Below are 20,732 nucleotides of genomic sequence, written 5' to 3' on the forward strand. Positions count from 1 at the left end.
CAATTTGAAATATAGGGAAGGACAATGTAATTTTAGTAAACCTCAACGATGGATGGTGCAATTTTCCCACCTTCCATTTTTGGCGTTCATTAACAGAAGTCTCAATAAATGTGTTTGAAATATTTAATATATTAAATATACATGGTTATTTAATGTCTTTGCTCAGATATTAAATTTCTTGCAATAAATCATTGAACTAAAATTATTGCAATAAATAAGCTTGTTTAATATTTGCACAAATTACTTTGTTTTACATTAATAAATTTGCATTGTTAACTTTCTAGCATTAAATATTCTTGCGTATAAAATGTACTCACATTAAAATATGAGTAATACTACAAATACAAACTATTTTAGAACAATTTTACAAACTGCTGGTGTGGCTTTAGCATCTTCCAAATAATTATTAGTAAATAAAAATGTGATGTTAGTAGTGGAGTCAGATTAGAACTAGTAAAAATTTGTCATATCAATATTTTGTAAAAATGTTGTAAAATAGTTTCTAATTGTAGCATTACTCTTGAAATATAAGCAAAATTGCAATTTACGCCTGTTAATATTGGCTTAAAATTATTTTATTCATTTAATTTTGAAGTTGGTCGTTTAATTAGTCCTTTAATTTTGAAGTTGATCATTTTAGTCTAGTAACTTTATCCAAAAATTATTTTAGTCTTCTAAGTTGATTGTTTTGAGTATTTTTGGGTAAAGTTACCTAACTAAAATGGCCACCTTCAAATTTAAAGGACCAAAATGATTTTTGAGAAAGTTTTTTTTTTTTTTTTTTTTTTTTTTTTTTTTTTTTTATGGGGATTTTGGAGAAAGATAACATACTAAAATGACCTACTTAAAAAATCAAAATGGTTTTTGGGCAAAGTGAGCTAGTGTAAAATGTGTTTTTGCATAAATATACATTGTAATTAATTTTTTCATAGTTTGGTTTTTAAATGTCTTGCAATAAACATGTTTGTTTAAAGAAATGATTTGCTATAATTAATTTTTCCTACATTAATGAATATGAATAGTTAATTGTCTAGCATTAAATATACTTTTTTTTTGTTTTAGCACTCATTAATATATCTCACAATAAATTATTTTTAATTTAGTTATTAAATGTCTATCTTTCCTTAAAAAATTTAATGTCTATCAATAAATTTAGTTATTTTTTAATTTTTTAATAAATTTTAATGTCTGTCAATAAATATGCTTGGTTAATAAATGTAGTGAGTACTTTTGAAAAGTGCAATGAGTGCCTTAAAATAATGCTATGTCCACAATAGTTTCACACCATTTAGAATCTTAAAATATTTTGAATTAATTGTCAAGTCTTTAAATGCTAACTATAATAAGTGATTGTTATGTTGTGTATAAGTAAATGGTACTCCCTTCATCCCAAAATGTTGGTCATGTATAGGTGTTAAAAGATTATTGGCTAGAGTTTTTAGTGTGGGTTGCTGGTTTGTTAGGAAGTAGTTTTACTATTACAACTTTGTCAGAGGAATTTTCTTGGACGACTAACGAGCAAGCTTAAAGCCCACAATGTCAGTCCAAAATCTAATTCCACAGTCCAATATCCTTGAAAATAAACAACTAAAATTGAGTTGAATTGGGCGAAAAAAAAATTATCCAAGGCCTACTAATTTTGATAATTTTGGTTTCTCAAATGATAAAAATTGCTAATTTTGAGAAACAAATTTATAGCCAAACCCCCCCCCCCCCCCCCCCCCAGTTGAATCAAGACCCATTATCCATATGAATTAAGACTTAAAATAAGCTTTAGAAAGCGCCCACAAGAACCTATTTTGAGATAAAACATAGAAAATTGTATTGATGAACAGCAAAAGAAAAAAAGATGTATACAAAGAAAAGGACTCAACCCTATAGGAAGAGACAAAAGAAAACAACAAAAAAAAGGGTCCCAAATAACAACTGAGACATTACAAGAAGTTGTATCTCAACCAAACGGCTCAATAGATACTTAAGAATTTTTCTGGGCAGACACAAGTCGCTGATATTCTTCCAACAGACCCATTCCTCCCTCTAAAATAGATTTCGGGTGTAAGTGAATGTGTTCAAAATAAAATTTGTTGCATGCATTCTAGATAGCCCAAGCCACCATTGCCCATAAAAACGTATGAATCATAAAAGAAAGCTCACCAATTGTTGAAGGCTTACAACCCATGAACTTGGTCCGTGCTAATGGCCCAGTATATTCCAGAAATTAATTTAATTCACACACCTAGGCTATGTGGTTAATTGGGTCAACATTTAAATGGGTTTGGCCCGTTACTGTTAAATAAAATACCCATCAATTTGATTTATGTGAATGCTTCTACAAAACGTCATTTAAAAAAAAATGCCTCCACAAAAGTACACATTCAAAAAATGCATATACCAAAATACACTCTCAAAATACCTCACACTTTCATTCAAGAACGCCCACAATGTTCATTCACCATTGTCTCCAAAAAACAAAAGGCAACAAGTAAGACAAATGCCTAACCAACACTCTTTCAAAGATCAATTTTCTTTTCATAACAACAATTCCTATGGACGCAAGTGCCCATGACGGGTCATCCACGTGTTTTGGGTGAGTATGCCTTGGCCAGTGGATCATGGTGGAGGGTGTAAATGGAGTCACCATCTAGTTTAGGTCTAAGAACCATAAATGTAGCGCCCTTTGTAGGAGGACTGATCTTTTACCAGAGCACGTATCCGAAGTTTAGGTATGAGGATGAGAAGTTATTAGGCACCCAACCTCACCTGACCCGTAGGTCGGCTTCCACTCATTATGTTCCTAATATTAATCTTAATCTCATAAAGGCATATTTGACATGTTATTCTAACCCACATACACACTAATATGCATCAAAAGTAAAAAATATGGCATAATCATCCTAAGCCTAAACATTCATCCATCATGGCATTAAGAAAGCCTATCCAAGGGCAGAAACATCATAAGGCAAAATAAAATGAACACATTTTAACATCCAAACATCAAAGCCACGGTATTCAACCAAGCATATTCAAGTCATCCATCACATCATGCTTATCATACAAATCCAATGCATGTTAAATGTGAATGCATGACTTACCTTACTTACCTTACCACATCACAACACCCATACATTAATGTGTGATCATATTCATATGCATGTTCATGGTATTCAAACGAGTTAATACCCTACTAAGCATAAAAGGAATAAAACAAAACAAAACAAAACAAGTTAAAAAATAAAAATAAAAGGACTCAATGACAGACAAAACGGGTTAAATAGAGGCTAAAACATGTGAACAAAATAAAAGGAAAACAAGTAGGAGCATGATTAGGGTTTCTAGACAGAGATATGCATGCACATATATAGGACATGCGTATGCAGCCCAGTAGTATACGTACGCATATCATGAGTATGCGTGCGCATGCATAAGGCATGCGTACTCATACACACCTAGAACACAGAAACTAGAAGGTATAGAACAGAAACTCAGAAAACGAGAATTTAACAACCTAACATACTTTAAACACAAACAAAGAGTAAACCTAGGCTAAACAAACATATTATAAACACATGAACACATAAAAATGTAAAGAAACAAAGAAAATCAAAGGAAAGCAAAGAACCAAAGTTAGAAACTTTACCTTAACACTAGAACTCTCCAGAGCTTGATTTTGACCATTCCCCTTGTGGGCGCAACACGTGGTTTGAGGAGTATGTCTCGACCGAGTGGACTGGAGCGGAGAAAAGGAGTCGCCACCTAGTTTTATGGTTTAGGAACCATATATATAGCACCCTCAAGTGGAAGGACTAATCTTACTACCAGAGTATGGGTTCAGAGTTTAAGTACAAGTTTGGGAAGGTGTTAGGCATCCAAAACCACCCAACCCGTGGGTCGGCTTTTACTCATTGTGTCTTACGTCTTAATCACATTAAAGGCATGTTCAATATTGCATCTTAAACTCACACACACACTAGCATACATCTAAGCATACAACATGGCATTTCATCCAAAACCCTAACATACATCTATCATGCTTCTCATACCATTACAAACCCTAACATACATCTATCATGGTAATCATCTCATCTCATCCAATAATAGAAACATGTACATATGAAATCAAGGCAGAAAACATGAGCAACCATCAAACATATTTTCATATTCGAGACATGGTATATAAACTTGCATATGCGTGTTCATCAAAGGAAGATAAAGCCCCTATAACAAACAAATGCATGTTCTTGGGAATGCATGACTTACCTTGCTGCAACTCAGTACCTTTGCATCAATGGATGGCCATGTGAATGCATGTTCATGGCATTAAAGTAAGAAATAAAAAAGAAACCCTAATCTAGCATGTTAGAGGTAAACAAGTAATTAAATAGAGGAGCAAAAACTTAAAAAACATAAAAAGGAACCAAACAGAGGCATATGATGTAAAAGAAACAAAGAAACAAAAGTAGAAAACTCAGATTAGGGTTTTTGGGCAAGAGTATGCGTGTGTATACATAGGGCTGCGTACGCAGACCAATTGTATGTGTACGCATACTACGAGTCTGCGTGCGCATACAAAATTATGCATATCCATACACGCCTAATAAACCCCAACCCAAAAACTCAGAAACACATAAAGCAAAGCAGTACTTAAAACAATAAATCTAGCAGCCTAACATGCTTTTCAACACACAAACTACTAAACCCTAGGCTAAAAAAACATATCTAAATACAAACAAAGCTAGGAAACAAGATAAAAAACAAGATTAAAGCAAAAATGAAAGAAAAGAGTTTAGAATTCAATACCTCAAAACAAAAGCTCTTAGGCTTGATTTTGACTGTTCACCTTAGTCAAATCTATTCACAATCAAACAAATTAGTGATTAGTAATTTTAAAACTCAAAGATCAAGGCCAGAAAAGGCCGCAATTAGAAAATATTGACTTGAGAATGTTTTATGAAAAACTCCCTCTTTGATTCACTATTTCTAGTAATCTTATGTTCTCTCTTAAGATTTTCTATGTGTGTTTAAAATATACCATGTAAGGCTTTATATAGTTGAAAAATGGGAGTTTGGAATGACTCCCAAACGATGTGGGATTCATTCCAAACCTTAACTTTAATGCAAAAACCTTGTCTTTCATAGGTTTCTGGAACCCTGGCTGTGTGCACAAGTCCGTGCTTGCATACATATGCATCAAACCTGCGTACGTAGGTCCTTGCCTACGAACACAGGACGAGGGTTCCCTTGGCCTTTATTTTCCAAAATTAGATTTAACATTTCTCAAGTCAATTTAGAATCTGATTGGCCAACCTTGGGCCTTAGAATTTTAGCATAATTAGGGAACAAAGGCTTGAGTTGTAATGGGTACAAAATGTGGTGTCTACATCCTTCAGCTAATCTAGTCATAACCAATTCAAAATAAGTTAGTAAGCTTTAGAACTCAAAGATCAAGACCAAAAAAGGTCACAATCAAACAAAACTTGACTTAAGGATGTTTTGTGAAAAACTCTTTATTTAATTCACTATTTTCTAGTGAGTCTTATGTGTTTTACCATTGGAATTCGTCCTTCTTGAAAAAGTACATTTTATAGCTTTATATAGTCCAAAAATAGGGGTTTGGGGTGGCTCCTAGATAATGTGGGATTCGTTTCAAACCTAGTTTAAATGCAAAAAACTTGTCTTAAATAGCTTCTAGAACCCTAGCATGTGCTCGCATGTATGTGTATGCGTATATATGCATGAAGCATACGTACGTATACGCGTGTATACATACGCACGCCCTAAGGTTTCTGAAACCTTTTTCTTTTTCTTTTTTTTTTCCAAAAAATAGTTTATTTAGTCCAAAAATAAGTTATATTTTTCACAAGCACTTTCTTCAAATCAATTTTCATCTGATTGGCTCTAAACCAACCTTAGGCTTTAGAATTCTAACATCATTGGCGAACGGGGGCCAAAGTTGTAAAGGGTACAAAATGCGGTGTTTACAAATGCCCCTCTTTTGATTTGTGAGCTCCGCTAACAGAATCAAAATAATAAGAGACAAAAAATTTTGTTTCATCGTATGGCTTGGGCCCAATCCACACACACGACAAACAACATGTATACATTGTGTGGGGTGCAACTCTGCAGAGTTGTATGAGATCCGTATGTTCGAAGTCCTATAGGTGTTACTCGAGAAATGAGCAATGACAAGTTCACCATTCAAGAACCTAGTTTGCTAACTGGAACCAAAAGGCGAGTGACTCAATATCCTAGAGTCACTAAAAAAGAAAAACAAACATAGTCAACGACCTCAACCATCAACCAAACAAACAAGGTGCTTTTACGAGATAAAAAGATACATATATGTGCCTACATATTCAACTCCCATAGGATATATGCACAAGTATGGTGATGATCTTGAATGGAAAGCTCACTCGAGGGGCTTCCCAACATGCATGAGGGTTTACTTGATGATTTTGACTCACAAGGGAGTTTTTCTGAGTAGCTTTTGAATTATGAGAAAGTCTCTAACAATGTAGGATCCATTGGGGAAGATCCTTCCTTTATGACTCACTGGAGAGTTTATATCGATTCCAACTTAGGAAGGAGTTTCATTGGTGTTGGGGGCCACTTTTGTGTGTAGCCATGTGTCTTTTGTTGGAGATGTGACTTTACTAAACCTGGATTTGTTTTGGGGAGTTCATTCTGGAACTCAACATTGGGCTGCATAAACCAATGGCTTCCAATGCAATTTTAAGCCTACAAAATAGATAAAGCCCAAAGTCTAAGAATTGTGATAATGGTTAAAATAAATAAATAAATAATATGTTTAGCATAATAGCTTTGATTAAATGACGAGTTGAATATCATAATTATGTATATTAAGTTATGTCCAATATTAAAGAATAATTAATTAAGTGTTATATGTCCAATAATGGGATGTCCAAAATAGTCTGTATTTAGTTGTGGTTTATGACCCGTGTTCAACATAATAAGGTATGTCTAGCTATGGTCTATGTCCAAATAATGTATGGTCAAGTAGTTTATGTCCAGCTGTGGTTCATGTAGTATATGTTCAGCGATGATTTATATCTGAATAATATATGTCCAGCGGTGGTTCATGTCCAAATAATATATGCGTCCAGTAGTGAGATGGATTCAATTTATAAATACATATGTTTATTATTGAAGCATTAGTTACGCAGAACAACCAGAACAAAACTGAAATAACAATAAAATAAAGGGATATAACCTAGGAGTCAGCACCTAGGCCTTACTTGGAGTCAGCATCAAGCGGGGAAACCACTAGGAGTAAGCACCTAGGATAGACCTAGAGTCAACACCAGACCAAAGAAAGACCAAAAGACCATTTTTTCATTCATCAAAATATCAACTATCTCTCAAAGAGTACAATAGGTTGCTTATAAAGGATTGCTAAACCCTAATTCTAATTGGCTAGGAAACCCTAATTGTTTTATTATAAAAATAACCTTACTTCTAAATTAAAATACTAAAAGCTCAATAAACTAATAGGACCTAAAACATAAAAATACAATTGACTTGCAAACATAAATAATACTAAATAATAATCTTCTTGCGTCTCTCGCATCATTCTTCTTTGGTTGGAGAAAACTCGACCTCTAGTTCGAGAAAACTCGACCTCTAGTTCTAAAGCATTGAAGGATTAGGATGCTAACAAGTAACACTTGCTTCAAGTATGGAATCACCATAAGGAGCATAGAGAAAAGAAAAATATTGAATTCCACCATGTCAAACTCTTCTGGAATAACAAAATCAATGTGTGGAATCAACGTAATCTTATCTTGAACAATTGGAAGTACTATGTTATTCACTTTCTCCACTTTAGCAAACTGTTTGTCTTCATGCACCATGGAAGGCTGATCAAAAGCAGATTCATTAGCTTCTAATATCACATCATGTGCACCCTCTAACATAATACTCTCTTTAGGCACCATCTCTTCACCTTGCTGCTCTTCAATAAATTCATTTCCTTGCACACATGTTAAAGCAACACTTGTTGAGGCATGTACGTCTGTGTCAACATTAGGCTTTGGTGTTGCTGGAGGATTCTCGACGACCAAGATATCATCATTAATGTTGTCTTCTATTGGGGCAGCAATAAGTTCATTGTGATCTAGTATTCTTGGTTTCCCAATTGAATTGGTTTGAGTCTTCTTTTGCTTCATCTGAGCAATCCTGTCTTAAACATCTTTCATGAGCTTTACAGATAATTCCTTTAATTCCTTGGTAGATAATTCCTTGATAGATTGTTCAAAAGTGCGCTAAGGACATGAAATGGGATGAGGATGAGGATTCATCGTATTTGCTTCAACTTGAAAAGTACCACACTGAGATTGTGGTAGATACTTAGCTCGATAGTATGGTGACAAATACTCATCACAAAGCCTTTCTTTCATATCTTCCCACACACTAATGGCAGGTTCATACTGTAGATAGCGGAAATATTCAAGATTCTCCCAAAACCTTTGTGCTTTACCTCTTAACTTCAACTTGACATACCTAACCTTTTTGTTATCTGCAAAATTTGCTTGCTCAAAGAATTGCTCCATCCCATTCATCCAATTGACAAAATCTTGTGGATTAGTTTTACAACCATCAAAATAAGGTGCTTCTAATATTACCATGATTCGCTAAAATAGTGCTTCAACAAATAGTTGCTGTGATTTTCACTGAACAAATCGTTGGAATGGGCTTCTAAGACTGTTCTCCCAAATAGTTGCTGGGATTGGGCTTGTTGACAGGTTTGGATTTCGTGCTCTTCTTTCTCTTCTTTTTTTGGGATAGTGGATGAGCACTCACTTAAAGGCTTGGGTTTAAAATTTGACTTGGGTTGGTTTGTTGGTCTGTGTAGTTTAATTGGACTAGGTCAAGGAATATTAAAATCCAAAAGGCTTCCTAATTGGGTGGGTCAAAAAACAAGAGGGGGAACTTGATTAACAAATGGGTCAGATGAGGGTTTTCAAAGACTAAAGGGTACTTGAGTTAAAAAGAAAAAAAACTGGGTTAGGCATTACCTTTAAGATTGGATAGATGCAGGTTTGGCATTGTAGAACCAGTGGCGTGCGAGGTTGAGGCTTTCGATGGTGTTGTGGTTGTGGTGGCTATCCCTTCTGGCAGCTTGTGATGGCTATGGGTAGCAGCTTTGGAACGACGGGGTGAGATCAGTATTAATGAATTCTTGCGGTACTGTTTTGGTGGAGTGGGTTATGGGTTTTCTAGATCTGGTTTCCTTTATGGTGGTTGGCTTTTGTGTGGGTATTATGGTTTGATGGGATGAGAAAGATAGCAATGAAAGTAATTTTTTTTTTAGGTGATATTTTCTGGTTCTTTCCTGCGATGATGCTTCAACAAATCGGTGTTTGCTCTGATACCAAAACTAACGTAGGACAACTAAAACAAAACTGAAACAACAATAAAATAAAGGGATATGACTTAGGAATCATCACCAAGCAGGGAAACCACTGGGAGTCAGCACCTAGGGTAGACCTAGAGTCAGCATAAGACCAAAGAAATACCAAACGGCCATTTTTTCATTCATCAAAATATCAACTATTTTTTCATTCATCAAAATATCAACTATCTTCTCAAGGAGTACAATAGGTTGCTTATAAAGGATTGCTAAACCCTAGTTCTAATTGGTTAGGAAACCCTAATTGCCTTATTACAAAATTAACCTTGCTTCCAAATTAAAATACTAATAGCCCACTGAACTAATAGGACCTAAAACATAAAAATACAATTGACTTACAAACATAAATAATACTAAATAATAATCTTCTTGCATCTCCCGCATCATTTTCCTCTGATACCAAAACTGTCGCAGGACAACTAGAACAAAACTGAAACATCAATAAAATAAAGGGATATAACCTAGAAGTCAGCACCTAGACCTTACTTGGAGTTAACACCAAGCGGGGAAACCACTAGAAGTCAACACCTAGGGTAGACCTGGAGTCAGCACCGGACCAAAGAAAGACCAAATGACCATTTTTTCATTCATCAAAATATCAAATATCTCTCAAGGAGTACAATAGGTTGCTTATAAAGGATTGGTAAACCCTAATTCTAATTGGCTAGGAAACCCTAATTGCCTTATTACAAAAATAACCTTACTTCTAAATTAAAATACTAAAAGCCTAATAAACTAATAGGACCTAAAATATAAAAATACAATTGACTTGCAAACATAAATAATACCAAATAATAATCTTCTTGCGTCTCCCACATCAATTAGTGAATGCATGTTTATTAAATAGTGAGATAAAATTATAGTAGTTTGAATCCAGCGGTACAATAATGATGAGTTAACGTATACTTAACAATGTAATCTTGAAGGTAGTGAAACATTGACTTATCTTGTATGTTTCTGACTCCAGCCGTATAACATCACTTTATACGATTTGCGGCTCCAGCTTTATAGCATTAGCGAGCTGATAACATTTTAGCAACATAATAACATAAGTCCAATAGTACAATGATAATGAAGTAAAATATATTCAATAATGTAAATTCAAAGATAAAGACATAATGACTTATCTTTATGTGGTTTGTGGCTCCAACCATTTAACATCAGTGAACTTATAACATTTCAGCAACATAATAAAATGAGTCCAGTGGTACAGTATGATATTATGAGTCCTTTCATGGTGACTTCATGATTGAAGGGGAAAAATGGGTTCAACTAGAGGGAGAGAGAATATGTCCAACCGTGTGCATAAATTGGTTAAGTTCATCCCCTTTATCATGCACTTAAATGATTTTCTCTATGTAATACTCTTTTAGTTTTTAGTCAAATATGAGTGATATTGCCTTCCATAAGAAGGGCTTTTAGTATTATAAGTTTGTGTCTTTCATAAGAAGGGCTTTTAACATTATAATTATATGCCTTCCATGAGAAAGGCTTTGTAACATGTTCTTGGAAGAGTGTTTGATATCTTTTAAGATATATGGAGGTGGTAAGAAATATATATATATATATATATATATTTTTTTTTTTTGTGAGATGTGGAGCTACTGCTAAGGGTGTCCAACAAAACTGCAGACCCGACCCACTCGGCCAAACCGACCGCCATCCGACCCGACGACCTAGCGGTCGGCGAAGGGTCCCAACCATCTCAAACTGATTCTAGCGGGTCAAGTGGCGAGTCTTCCCTTCTAAAACTCGATCCACCCGACCCGATTGTGATATATAACCCAGCACTTAACAAATCTCAGTTCACCGTTCAATTATCTAAGTCCACTCGGTCTCTCTCACTCTTTCACTCTCTCGATCTCTCAACAGCCAACTTGCTCCACCCATCTTTAGAACTTTAGATCTTTGAACCATCGAACTTTAGATCTTCGAACCTCCACCGATTTGCGATTCTCCTCGATCTGTGATTCTCCTCCATCGCACCATCGCCGATCTGAAATAATCTCTCTTTAGCTTGATTTTCAGTCATTTTGTCTCTTTATTTCTTTGTTTCAGTCTCTTGCATGTTCAGATTTGCTATCAGTTCTCTTATCTATGTTTGTGTTCTTCAGATTTGTGGGCTACTGGTATTTGGGTTTGTAGATTTGTTCTTCAGTGTAGATTTGTTCTTTCAGATTTGTGGAATTTATTTCAAGTTTGTTCTTTGATTTTTGTCTTTCGATCGGAGTCGGATCTGACTGCTATCCGCGCGAGCCCGATCCGACTCGACCCGTGATTTTTCACAGTCGGCGGCGGGTCCGCTGTCCAACCACCTAACAAGATCGGGTCAGTTCCAAGTTGAGCCCAAACCCAGACCGACCCGACTCGTGGACACCCCTAGCTACTGTAGCTTCTGCTAGAGTTGATGCTGGTGCTACTGGTGTTTTACTGGATATATTTCCTTTCTTGAAAATCTAGAATCAGTCCATGATTTCCTTCCCGCAAGACACTCGCGAAACATTCTGTTTTGCCAGATTGTCCTATCTGATAAACACTTTCTGTACCCACACTATATATACTCATATTACCCATAGATGTTGAGGAGTGCTTTAGAGAGAAAACCCTAACCACAAACCTTGATAGTTAGAGATTGTTATACCCACATTTCTCTACACAATTACTTGTGGATTTTCCTTAACTCTTACCTCTCCATTTCCATACCATTGAGAGGTTGATAGCCCAAACACTTACCACACCCTTTCAGAGTGTTCAGCGAGGTTTTGGTGCTACTGGGAAGCATTGAAAGAAGTCAAGGATGGCGGATGTAACATGGAGCTTGTTGCGGGATCCGGAAAACTAGATAAGGCACGATTCCGAGAAGCCTTGTTGGAGTAGGAGCTTGAAGGGCTTAAGTATATCGGGTAGATTAGGCTTGGAGGGTCTCTTGCTAACCCATGTATCCCAAATGATTGTCTAGTGGATCGATTATCGCTTGGAGGGCGGCGGAGAGGTTTTTCGTCGAGTTCTTCGATTTCCTCTTCGATAACACATCGGTGTGTTATCTTGTGTTTGCATTCTCTCTTCCCTTACTCTTGTATTTTACTTTTAATGCTTATTGTTCATGCTTATGTACTAGAGTAGTTTTATCGATTTATTGCACTTCATTTACTCTTGTTCCGCACTTAGATAAGTTAGAGTAAAAGCAATCTAGCCGTAATCTTTGATTGGGGATCTAAACAAGCTCATGTATTTTCACACATTTTCGAGCATTCACATACCCTTTCTGTTAAGGACATATTTGATGTAATTGGCTAATCTTTTGATAAAATGCACTTTACTTGTAATTGGGTAGATCTAGGTTGGGTTTAGTACTTCAAGGAACAAGTGTTCAAGTTTAGTATTGAAGCCATGCAAATCTGATCAAGAAATAAGTGAAGATTGTGCTGCTCATTAAATCTCGGCAGAATCCTTTCTATCGAGAATTGCTACTGAAGTTTGACAGAAGCTTGACACAAGCTGTATCTGTCGAGAATTACAAAATCAAGTTTTCCAAATCTAATTACACGCATATCCATGAGTATTTGTTTAGGGTTTCTTTTCTCACAACCTTAGACATATATAAGGATTATTTTAGAACCGTCACATGGATGCAAGGTAATGCAAAGTGATAATACATGCATATTGTGACCGGAGATAGAAATTACTCAAGTTCATCATATTCTCAATAGAAGTTCTTGCGTCTTTACGACAAGGGTTTTGTGACCAAGGAGCCATGATCTTCATTGTTGGATGAACTGAAGAATTTTGCAGCCAACATCTTCCTCAAGTTAGTGTGTTAGTCATGTACTGGGATCCGTGCATCATTGGTTAGTCACGTACTAGGATTTGTGCATTGAACAGAGAGATTGCCACTACAATACAAGTCCAATTCGGTATTGAGGTAAGGGTTTAACTATAGGTTGGTGTTGGGTACTGGGATTCCTTTTACTTGTAACCACTTGTGATTGATAATAGTGGGTTTTTGGGAGTGGTGACCTTAAATTCACCTAGTGGGGTTTTGCCTCGGTGCTTTCCCCTATTCGTAAACAAATTATCTGTGTCAAATTTATTTTCTGCTACATTTAACTTAGTTGGTGATTTGTTTGTACTACCATGCTTTTGCCAAAGGGGTCAATACAATTTTGGCCTATCAAGTGGTATCTGAGCGAGCACACTCTGATTAGGTTTAATCTTTGTTATGTGATCTATTGACCCCTATTGTCATGGCCACTAGCGGCATGAAAAGATCTTTTATTTCAAATACATATTGCTTTTCTAATCTCTATTTGATTGAGTCTTTCAGAAAATGTAAGTCTAAAAGTTATTTGAAAGCTATCTTGATAATTGTTGAAAAAGGTCTTAGTGTGACAAAGAAGAAACTAAACTGTCTCAAAATGAAAATGTGCAAAGGAGTTCGTCTAAGAAGAGTGAATATTAAAGGTTTCGTTCATAAATGGCAGATGAGAGAGAAAACCATTCCTACTGATTTATCAAGCAAGCATGAAGTGTGCTTTATGATGAAGTCTGCATTTAAGGTAATGGACACTTGCTTATGGTACCTTGATAGTGGATGCTCAAGACACATGATTGGAGATCCAAGACAAATGCTCCTAAGCACATTGAAGCTTTGTGTACAAGATTGCAAAATGAGAAGAACATGAAGATTGATCGAATTTGCATTGATCATGATAAAGAATTCGAGAACTTATATATAGAATCTTTTTGCACTAGATCTAGTATATCTCAAGAATTTTCAGCTCCTATTACTCCTCAGCAAAATGGTGTAGTAGAAAGAAAGAACAGAGTCATTTAAGAGATGGCTAGAGCCATGTTACACAATAAAGATGTGGACATAAATTTATGGGGAGAAGCAGTCAACACCACATGTAATACGGTTAACAAGGTATATTTCAGACCTGGTACAAAGAAGACTTCCTATGAATTGTGGGATGGAAGAAAGCCTAATGTGAAGTATTTCAGAATCTTTGGAAGTACTTGTTTCATCCTTAAGGATAGAGATAATGTGGGAAAGTTTAACTCCCGAAGCAAAGAATGAATATTTTTGGGATACTCCTCCATAAGCAGTCAACACCACATGTCATACGGTTAACAAGGTATATTTCAGACCTGGTACAAAGAAGACTCTCTATGAATTGTGGAAGGGAAGAAAGCCTAATGTGAAGTATTTCAAAATCTTTGAAAGTACTTGTTTCATCCTTAAGGATAGAGATAATGTGGGAAAGTTTGACTCCCGAAGCAAAGAATGAATATTTTTGGGATACTCCTTTACAAGCAAAGTTTATCGGGTGTTCAACAAAAGAACAAAGAAGGTGATGGAAACTGTCAATGTTTTTATTGATAAAGCTTAGATTCTAGTTATGAGAAAAGTAGTGAGGAAATACCTATGGAAATTCTTCCTGCAGAGCCTAAAGTTGCTCAAGAAGAAGTTGACCAAGAGCCCGTTTCACCAAGTACTCCAAGTGTTGTAGAAGTCTTAGCAAATATTCCTACATCATTTGAGTCTGAATCTCATGAAGAGAAAGGACCTTCCTCAAGGATCAAGCTGAATTACCCTCCTAAAATTATTATGGGAAATATGAATGAACTTATACTAAGAAAGCGTACAGTTGATAAATGTGTTGCTAACTTTGTGTCTTATTCTTACTATTTGTCGCAAGTTGAACCCACCAAGGTTGAGGATGCTATCCAGGATTAAAACTGGGTTGAGGCCATGCATGATGAACTACTCTAGTTTCAAAGGAATGATGTCTAGACCCTAATACCTAGATCGGAAGGAGAGCACATCATTGGCACAAAGTGGATATTCCACAATAAAACTGATAAGGAGGGAAATGTAATCTGCAACAAGGCTCGTCTAGTGGCCCAAGGATACTCTCAAGTGGAAGGAGTAAATTTTGATGAAACATTTGCTCCTGTAGCTCACATGGAATCCATTAGGGTTCTCCTAGCCCTAGCTTGTCACTTGAAGTTCAAGTTTTATCAAATGGATGTGAAGACTACATTCTTGAATGGGTTTCTTAAAGAAGATGTCTATGTTACTCAACCTAAAGGATTCATTGATCCACACTTTCCGGATCATGTGTTGTACCTCAAGAAGGCTCTCTATGGACTAAAGCAAGCACTCATAGCTTGGTATGACCAGCTTACACAATACCTGGTCTCACATGGTTTCACAAGAGGACAAGCTGATCAAACTCTCTTTATCAAAAGGGAGAATGGCGAGTTGATAATAGCTCAAGTCTATGTTAATGATATCATCTTCGGGTCTACAAAGGATGAACTTGCTCATAACTTTTCGAAGCTTATGTAGGCCGAGTTCGAGATGAGCATGATTGAAGAGTTGAATCACTTCCTTGGATTGCAGATTCGTCAGCATGAGTCAGGTATATTCATATCTCAATCTAAATGTGCCAAAAATCTTATGAAAAAGTTTAGTTTGGAATCTGCTAGTCCTGTTAGAACCCTAATGAACCCTAATGTTAAAATCACTGTTGACTTATTAGGTAAAAGTGTTGATTCTTCTTTATATAGGAGCATGATAAGTAATCTCCTTTACCTTACTGCTAGTAGACCTGACATTAGTTACAGTGTAGGAGTGTGTGCTAGATATCAGGCAAACCCCAAAGAGTCTCATATAATTGCTTTGAAAAGAATCATAAAGTATGTCAAAGTCACTGCCGATTTTGGAGTATGGTATAGTAAGGACACAAATGATGTCTTAGTTGGGTATTTTGATGCGGACTGGGTTGGGAATGCTGATGATAGAAAAAGTACATTGGGGGGTTGCTTTTATGTGGGTAATAATCTTGTCTCCTGGATGAGTAAGAAGCAGAATTCCATCTCATTATCCACTGCTAAGGCTGAATACATCGTTGCCGGTAGCTGTTGCACCCAACTTCTGTGGATGCAAAAACTCCTTCTTGATTATGGTATTCGTCAAGAACATCTTACCATTTATTTTGACAATACTAGTGCCATTAACATCTCTAAAAATCCTGTTCAAAATTCTCGAACAAAACATATAGAGATACGACACCACTTCATTTAGGAACTTGTCGAAGATGGCACACTCACTCTTGAGTTCATTCACACTGATGATCAGAAGGCCGATTTGTTCACTAAGCCTCTTGATAATAAACATTTTGAATTCTTACGCCAAAACATTGGTGTAATCTCCATGGAGTGATCTCTCATCTTTCTCCTCCTTTCTCATGCATTTGCATCTTTTATACTTTGTGTGTTTCTTTATGTTTTTGTTTGGTTGTTTTTCAGTTTTTTTTTTTTTTGGTTTATTTTGCTTTTCATAAATTAAAAAAAAAATGAAAAATAAAAAAAATACAAAAACAGTGTATGTTTGTGTATTTTGGTACTTGTGTACCTTGGATAGCCATTGAACCAAAGTTTTCTAAACATTATATATCTCTTGTAACTTAGATGAGAATCTCAATGCACAACTAAGCAAGTGAGCTTTGTGGCTCGTGTTTGTGATGAGTATAATTAAGTAATCTTTTATACTTAACACTCATATCACTCTTTTTGACGGGAAGGACTAGAAAATCCTAAAAGAAAGGCATAAATAATCATCTCACCACTAAAACCCGCCAATCATGTATAACATCTGTGTGCTTCGACATAGCAAAATTATGATGTTTAAGTTTACATAATTGGGTATTTCTTTTCTCTCTCTTATATGCCCATGCATGCTATGCTCAAAAAGAAAAACAAAAGCAAAAAAAATCAAAATGCTTTTAAATATGATTGCAAGCGTGTTTCTAGGAGATGTGAGAGTTATAAGATCTACCTCGAAGGTGATAGTCCCCATCAAGCAATTATAAATGTGTGTGAGTGCATTTGATTCTCTCAAATCTCAAATCTTCATAATATGAGACACTTATGCACTCTTACTTTGTTTCACATACAACACGCAAATTCTTTGCTACTTTTGATACATGTGCAGGGACAATGTGATTTGGCCATCACAAGGAATACATGTGTTAATATATGCTCACTAAACTATCTTAACTTATATTTGAAATATAAAATCAGTTAGATTTGTTTAGTGTGTGTGTATTTTGGATCTTGAATGCTTTGCTTATTTTGTTGAGAGATGTTTTAAGAGCTTAACATGTTGATTGGATCTTTGGTTGAGTTGCTTGCTTATTGCATTCATCTTTATGTGTTTTTCCCTTCTTGAAAAACCTTTTTTCTTCAAGCTCGATAACTTCTTGACAAATCCTCGACAGATTCCCTTCTATCGAACCCTTATTTCTCCTTTTCTTGACAGATCTTGACAGATTCTCGATCCATCGAGATTTCTGTGTTTCTCCTCGATAGATTCTCAATAGTTTCTTCAATCCATCAAGCCAAATTTCTGAGATCTCTGTTTGGCCGATAGATTTTTGACAGTTTCTCGATCCATCGAGGTGATTTTGCTGTCAACAGATCCTCAACAGCACCTCAACAAATTCATTTTTGTTGAGATTTAGTGCTCAACAGATCTCGATAGATACTTCGATCCATCGAGTTGCAATTTCTATATATAGGCTGAGTGCGAATCAGATCTCATTTTTCACTTCTCTCTCTCTGAACAAAATTTCTTTTCTCTCCTCCCAAACACTTTTCTTTCACTCAAAACCTTCTACCCTCGTGATTTTCGGCCTAGATCAAGCCTCAATCACTTGGTATGTGTTCTTTATCCTTTCATTTACATGCATTCATGCATTTTAGACTTAGGTTTTGGGGTTTTTGAATTTTTTTTGGGTTTTTGAGATTTTTGTGAAATTTTTGGATTGGGTGTTGTTGATTTGATGTTATATGCTCATGCATTGCATTCTTATTGCATTTCAACAATGTTTCATGCATTATAGATGGGTGCTTAATTAATGGAATATGTGCTAGTAGGTTTAGATTGGGTTTTATCCATGATGTTTTTTAATATTTCACGTCACATGGTCATGCATATGTATCTTTTCTTTTCGTTTCTTTTCTTTGTTTCTGTGCTGTGATTGTATTCTCTCTCTTTCTCTCTCTCTAATAGACTGCGCCATGGCACCCAAAGCACGTAAATCCACTTTGGCTTGAAATCCTTTTGGTTTCGGGTCTTCTTCTTCAAATCCTATCCCTTCTCTCCACGTTCAGTTTTGTGATGAGAAGGCACGAAAGGACTTCTTGGAGAACTTTCAGAAACGTGGCGTTCATCCGAAGCGCCATGTTATTCTGTTGGACTTTTTTGACACTCCTCTCCCTACCGTCATTTGGACTCGGGGCTAAGAATCTCTACTTGAGAGTCCCTTGAGGTGTCCCATCATGTTTATACTTTATACAGGAGTTCTACTCTAATATACATGGTATCGATACCTCTGTACCTCGGTTTGCCACTACATTTCGAGGTACATGTATCGTAGTTCCCCCAAATCTTATATCCAAGGTACTACATGTTCCACGGGTAGCGCATTTTGATTACCTCGGTTGTGAGTGTCTTCGAACTATGTCCAGAGACAAGCTTCTGTCTCACTTTTGTGAGACACCTTCCATATAGGGTGGTAAGCAAAACACCCCATGCTCGGACTTTGCAAAAGGTTCGAGGTTCCTTAATATGGTGATGATATTTACTCTTACTCCATTATCTCATTATAACTCTATCACAAAGCCTCGTGCTCGCTTTCTTTTATCTCTTCTTAAGGACTTCTCCATAGACTTTCCTTCTCACTTCATCACATCTGTCCTCGATGTGTATCAGGATATAGTGACCCATGATAAGCTCATCTTTCTTTCAACTATCATGCGGATCCTTCGCCACTTATCCATCCCCATTCCTAATTCTCCTTATTTCACCATTATGGGTGCCATCAGCACCAGTTCTGTTCGATGGAGCGAGGCCCAACTTCAACTGAAGCGGCCACAAGTGGGGATAACCGATCTTGTAGCTTCTATTGGTCCTTCTTCCTCGACTCCTTCTACCTCTGCAGCTGGTGGTGTGACCCTCGAGGCCATCATGGCATAGCTTCAGCGCATGGATGCTCGCCTTGACTCTCTCACTGATGAGATGTGTTAGGTGAACACTCGCGTAGGTCGTATAGCACGTCGACAAGCTTGCCTTGGTGGTTTTACTCCCTCTCCATCTCCTTCTCCAGAGGCTTCGGTTGATGAAGATGACGATGCTGGTGATGATGAGGATAATGATGCTAGCTCTTCCAGTGATGATGAGATAATGACCTCTCAGTGATTTACCCTTTATCATTCGTGACAAAAAGGGGGAGTAGTTTTGGGTTTGAGGGTAGTCTTGTATTTAGGGGGAGAGTTAGTATAGGACATTTTTGTTAGGGGGAGTGTTTATAGATCTTGAGGGATGAAGTGAGGTTTATATGTATTTTTTTTTTCCAGTTACATTAGCCTCATGTATATTGGTCTTATGACCATTTATTGACATACATTGTATTTATCTTTTCACATATATATGACGATGATATATGTTTCTTCACTTATCTCTCCATGTGTTTTTTCTTTTCTCTCTTTATACACATGTTTCTTTATGTACGCAACTTTATTTCTGTTTCACACATGATGCCTTCATGAGTTTTGTTTAAGTGTTTCAGAAAGATAGGTTGTGAAAGTCTACCATGTCATGAACTCTCTTCTTGTAAAGTTTTTCATAGAGACCTGGCTGAAGCCATTCACATATGGACTTTGATGGAAGATAAATATTGGTCTACAAAGCTAAAGACCTTTTCAATGATGAACCACATGGATCTAGAGGCAATGACAATGTTGCTAACACCTAAGTGGGAGAGGAATGTGCTGACCATCATTTGCAAAGAGCCAAAAGATCCTTCTACATTCATCATGCGGCACTCTAGCATATACGTTTGGGTCAGTTTTTCTAAAGTCATAGAAAAAATGTCATTTAACGCAAGTTTTAATGTACTTTCCAATCTTTTCAATAAAAATGATGAATTCTGATTTGACTTATTTTGATGTGTCACATAATTTTGAAATTTTGCACTTAAATGATTTAATGAATTTGAAATTGAAATTAATAAAAAATTGGAAATGAAAATTGAACCCATGAAACTAATAATTGTAACTATTAATTTGGGCAATGATGAGAAACCATGCTTAATTCAAATTGGTTCTACTTTAACCTTGAAAGAAAAGAAAAATTATGGAAAGCATTTTGAGAGAATTTTAAATAGTCTTTGTTTAGTCCTAGAAAGACATGCCTAACATAGATCCTAATATTGCACAACATCATATATACACTGAT

General features: G+C 36.1%; 1 protein-coding gene across 1 annotated transcript; it reads left to right on the forward strand.

The window, feature by feature from the left end:
• The first annotated feature begins 15,791 nt into the window (after window positions 1-15,791).
• Window positions 15,792-16,517, forward strand: LOC126704938 (secreted RxLR effector protein 161-like). The gene has a single exon (XM_050403917.1). The coding sequence runs from the start codon at window positions 15,792-15,794 to the stop codon at window positions 16,515-16,517; it is 726 nt and encodes a 241-aa protein (XP_050259874.1).
• Window positions 16,518-20,732: the final 4,215 nt, after the last annotated feature.

Source organism: Quercus robur, chromosome 11, assembly GCF_932294415.1.
Source record: "Quercus robur chromosome 11, dhQueRobu3.1, whole genome shotgun sequence".
Lineage (NCBI taxonomy): Eukaryota > Viridiplantae > Streptophyta > Magnoliopsida > Fagales > Fagaceae > Quercus > Quercus robur.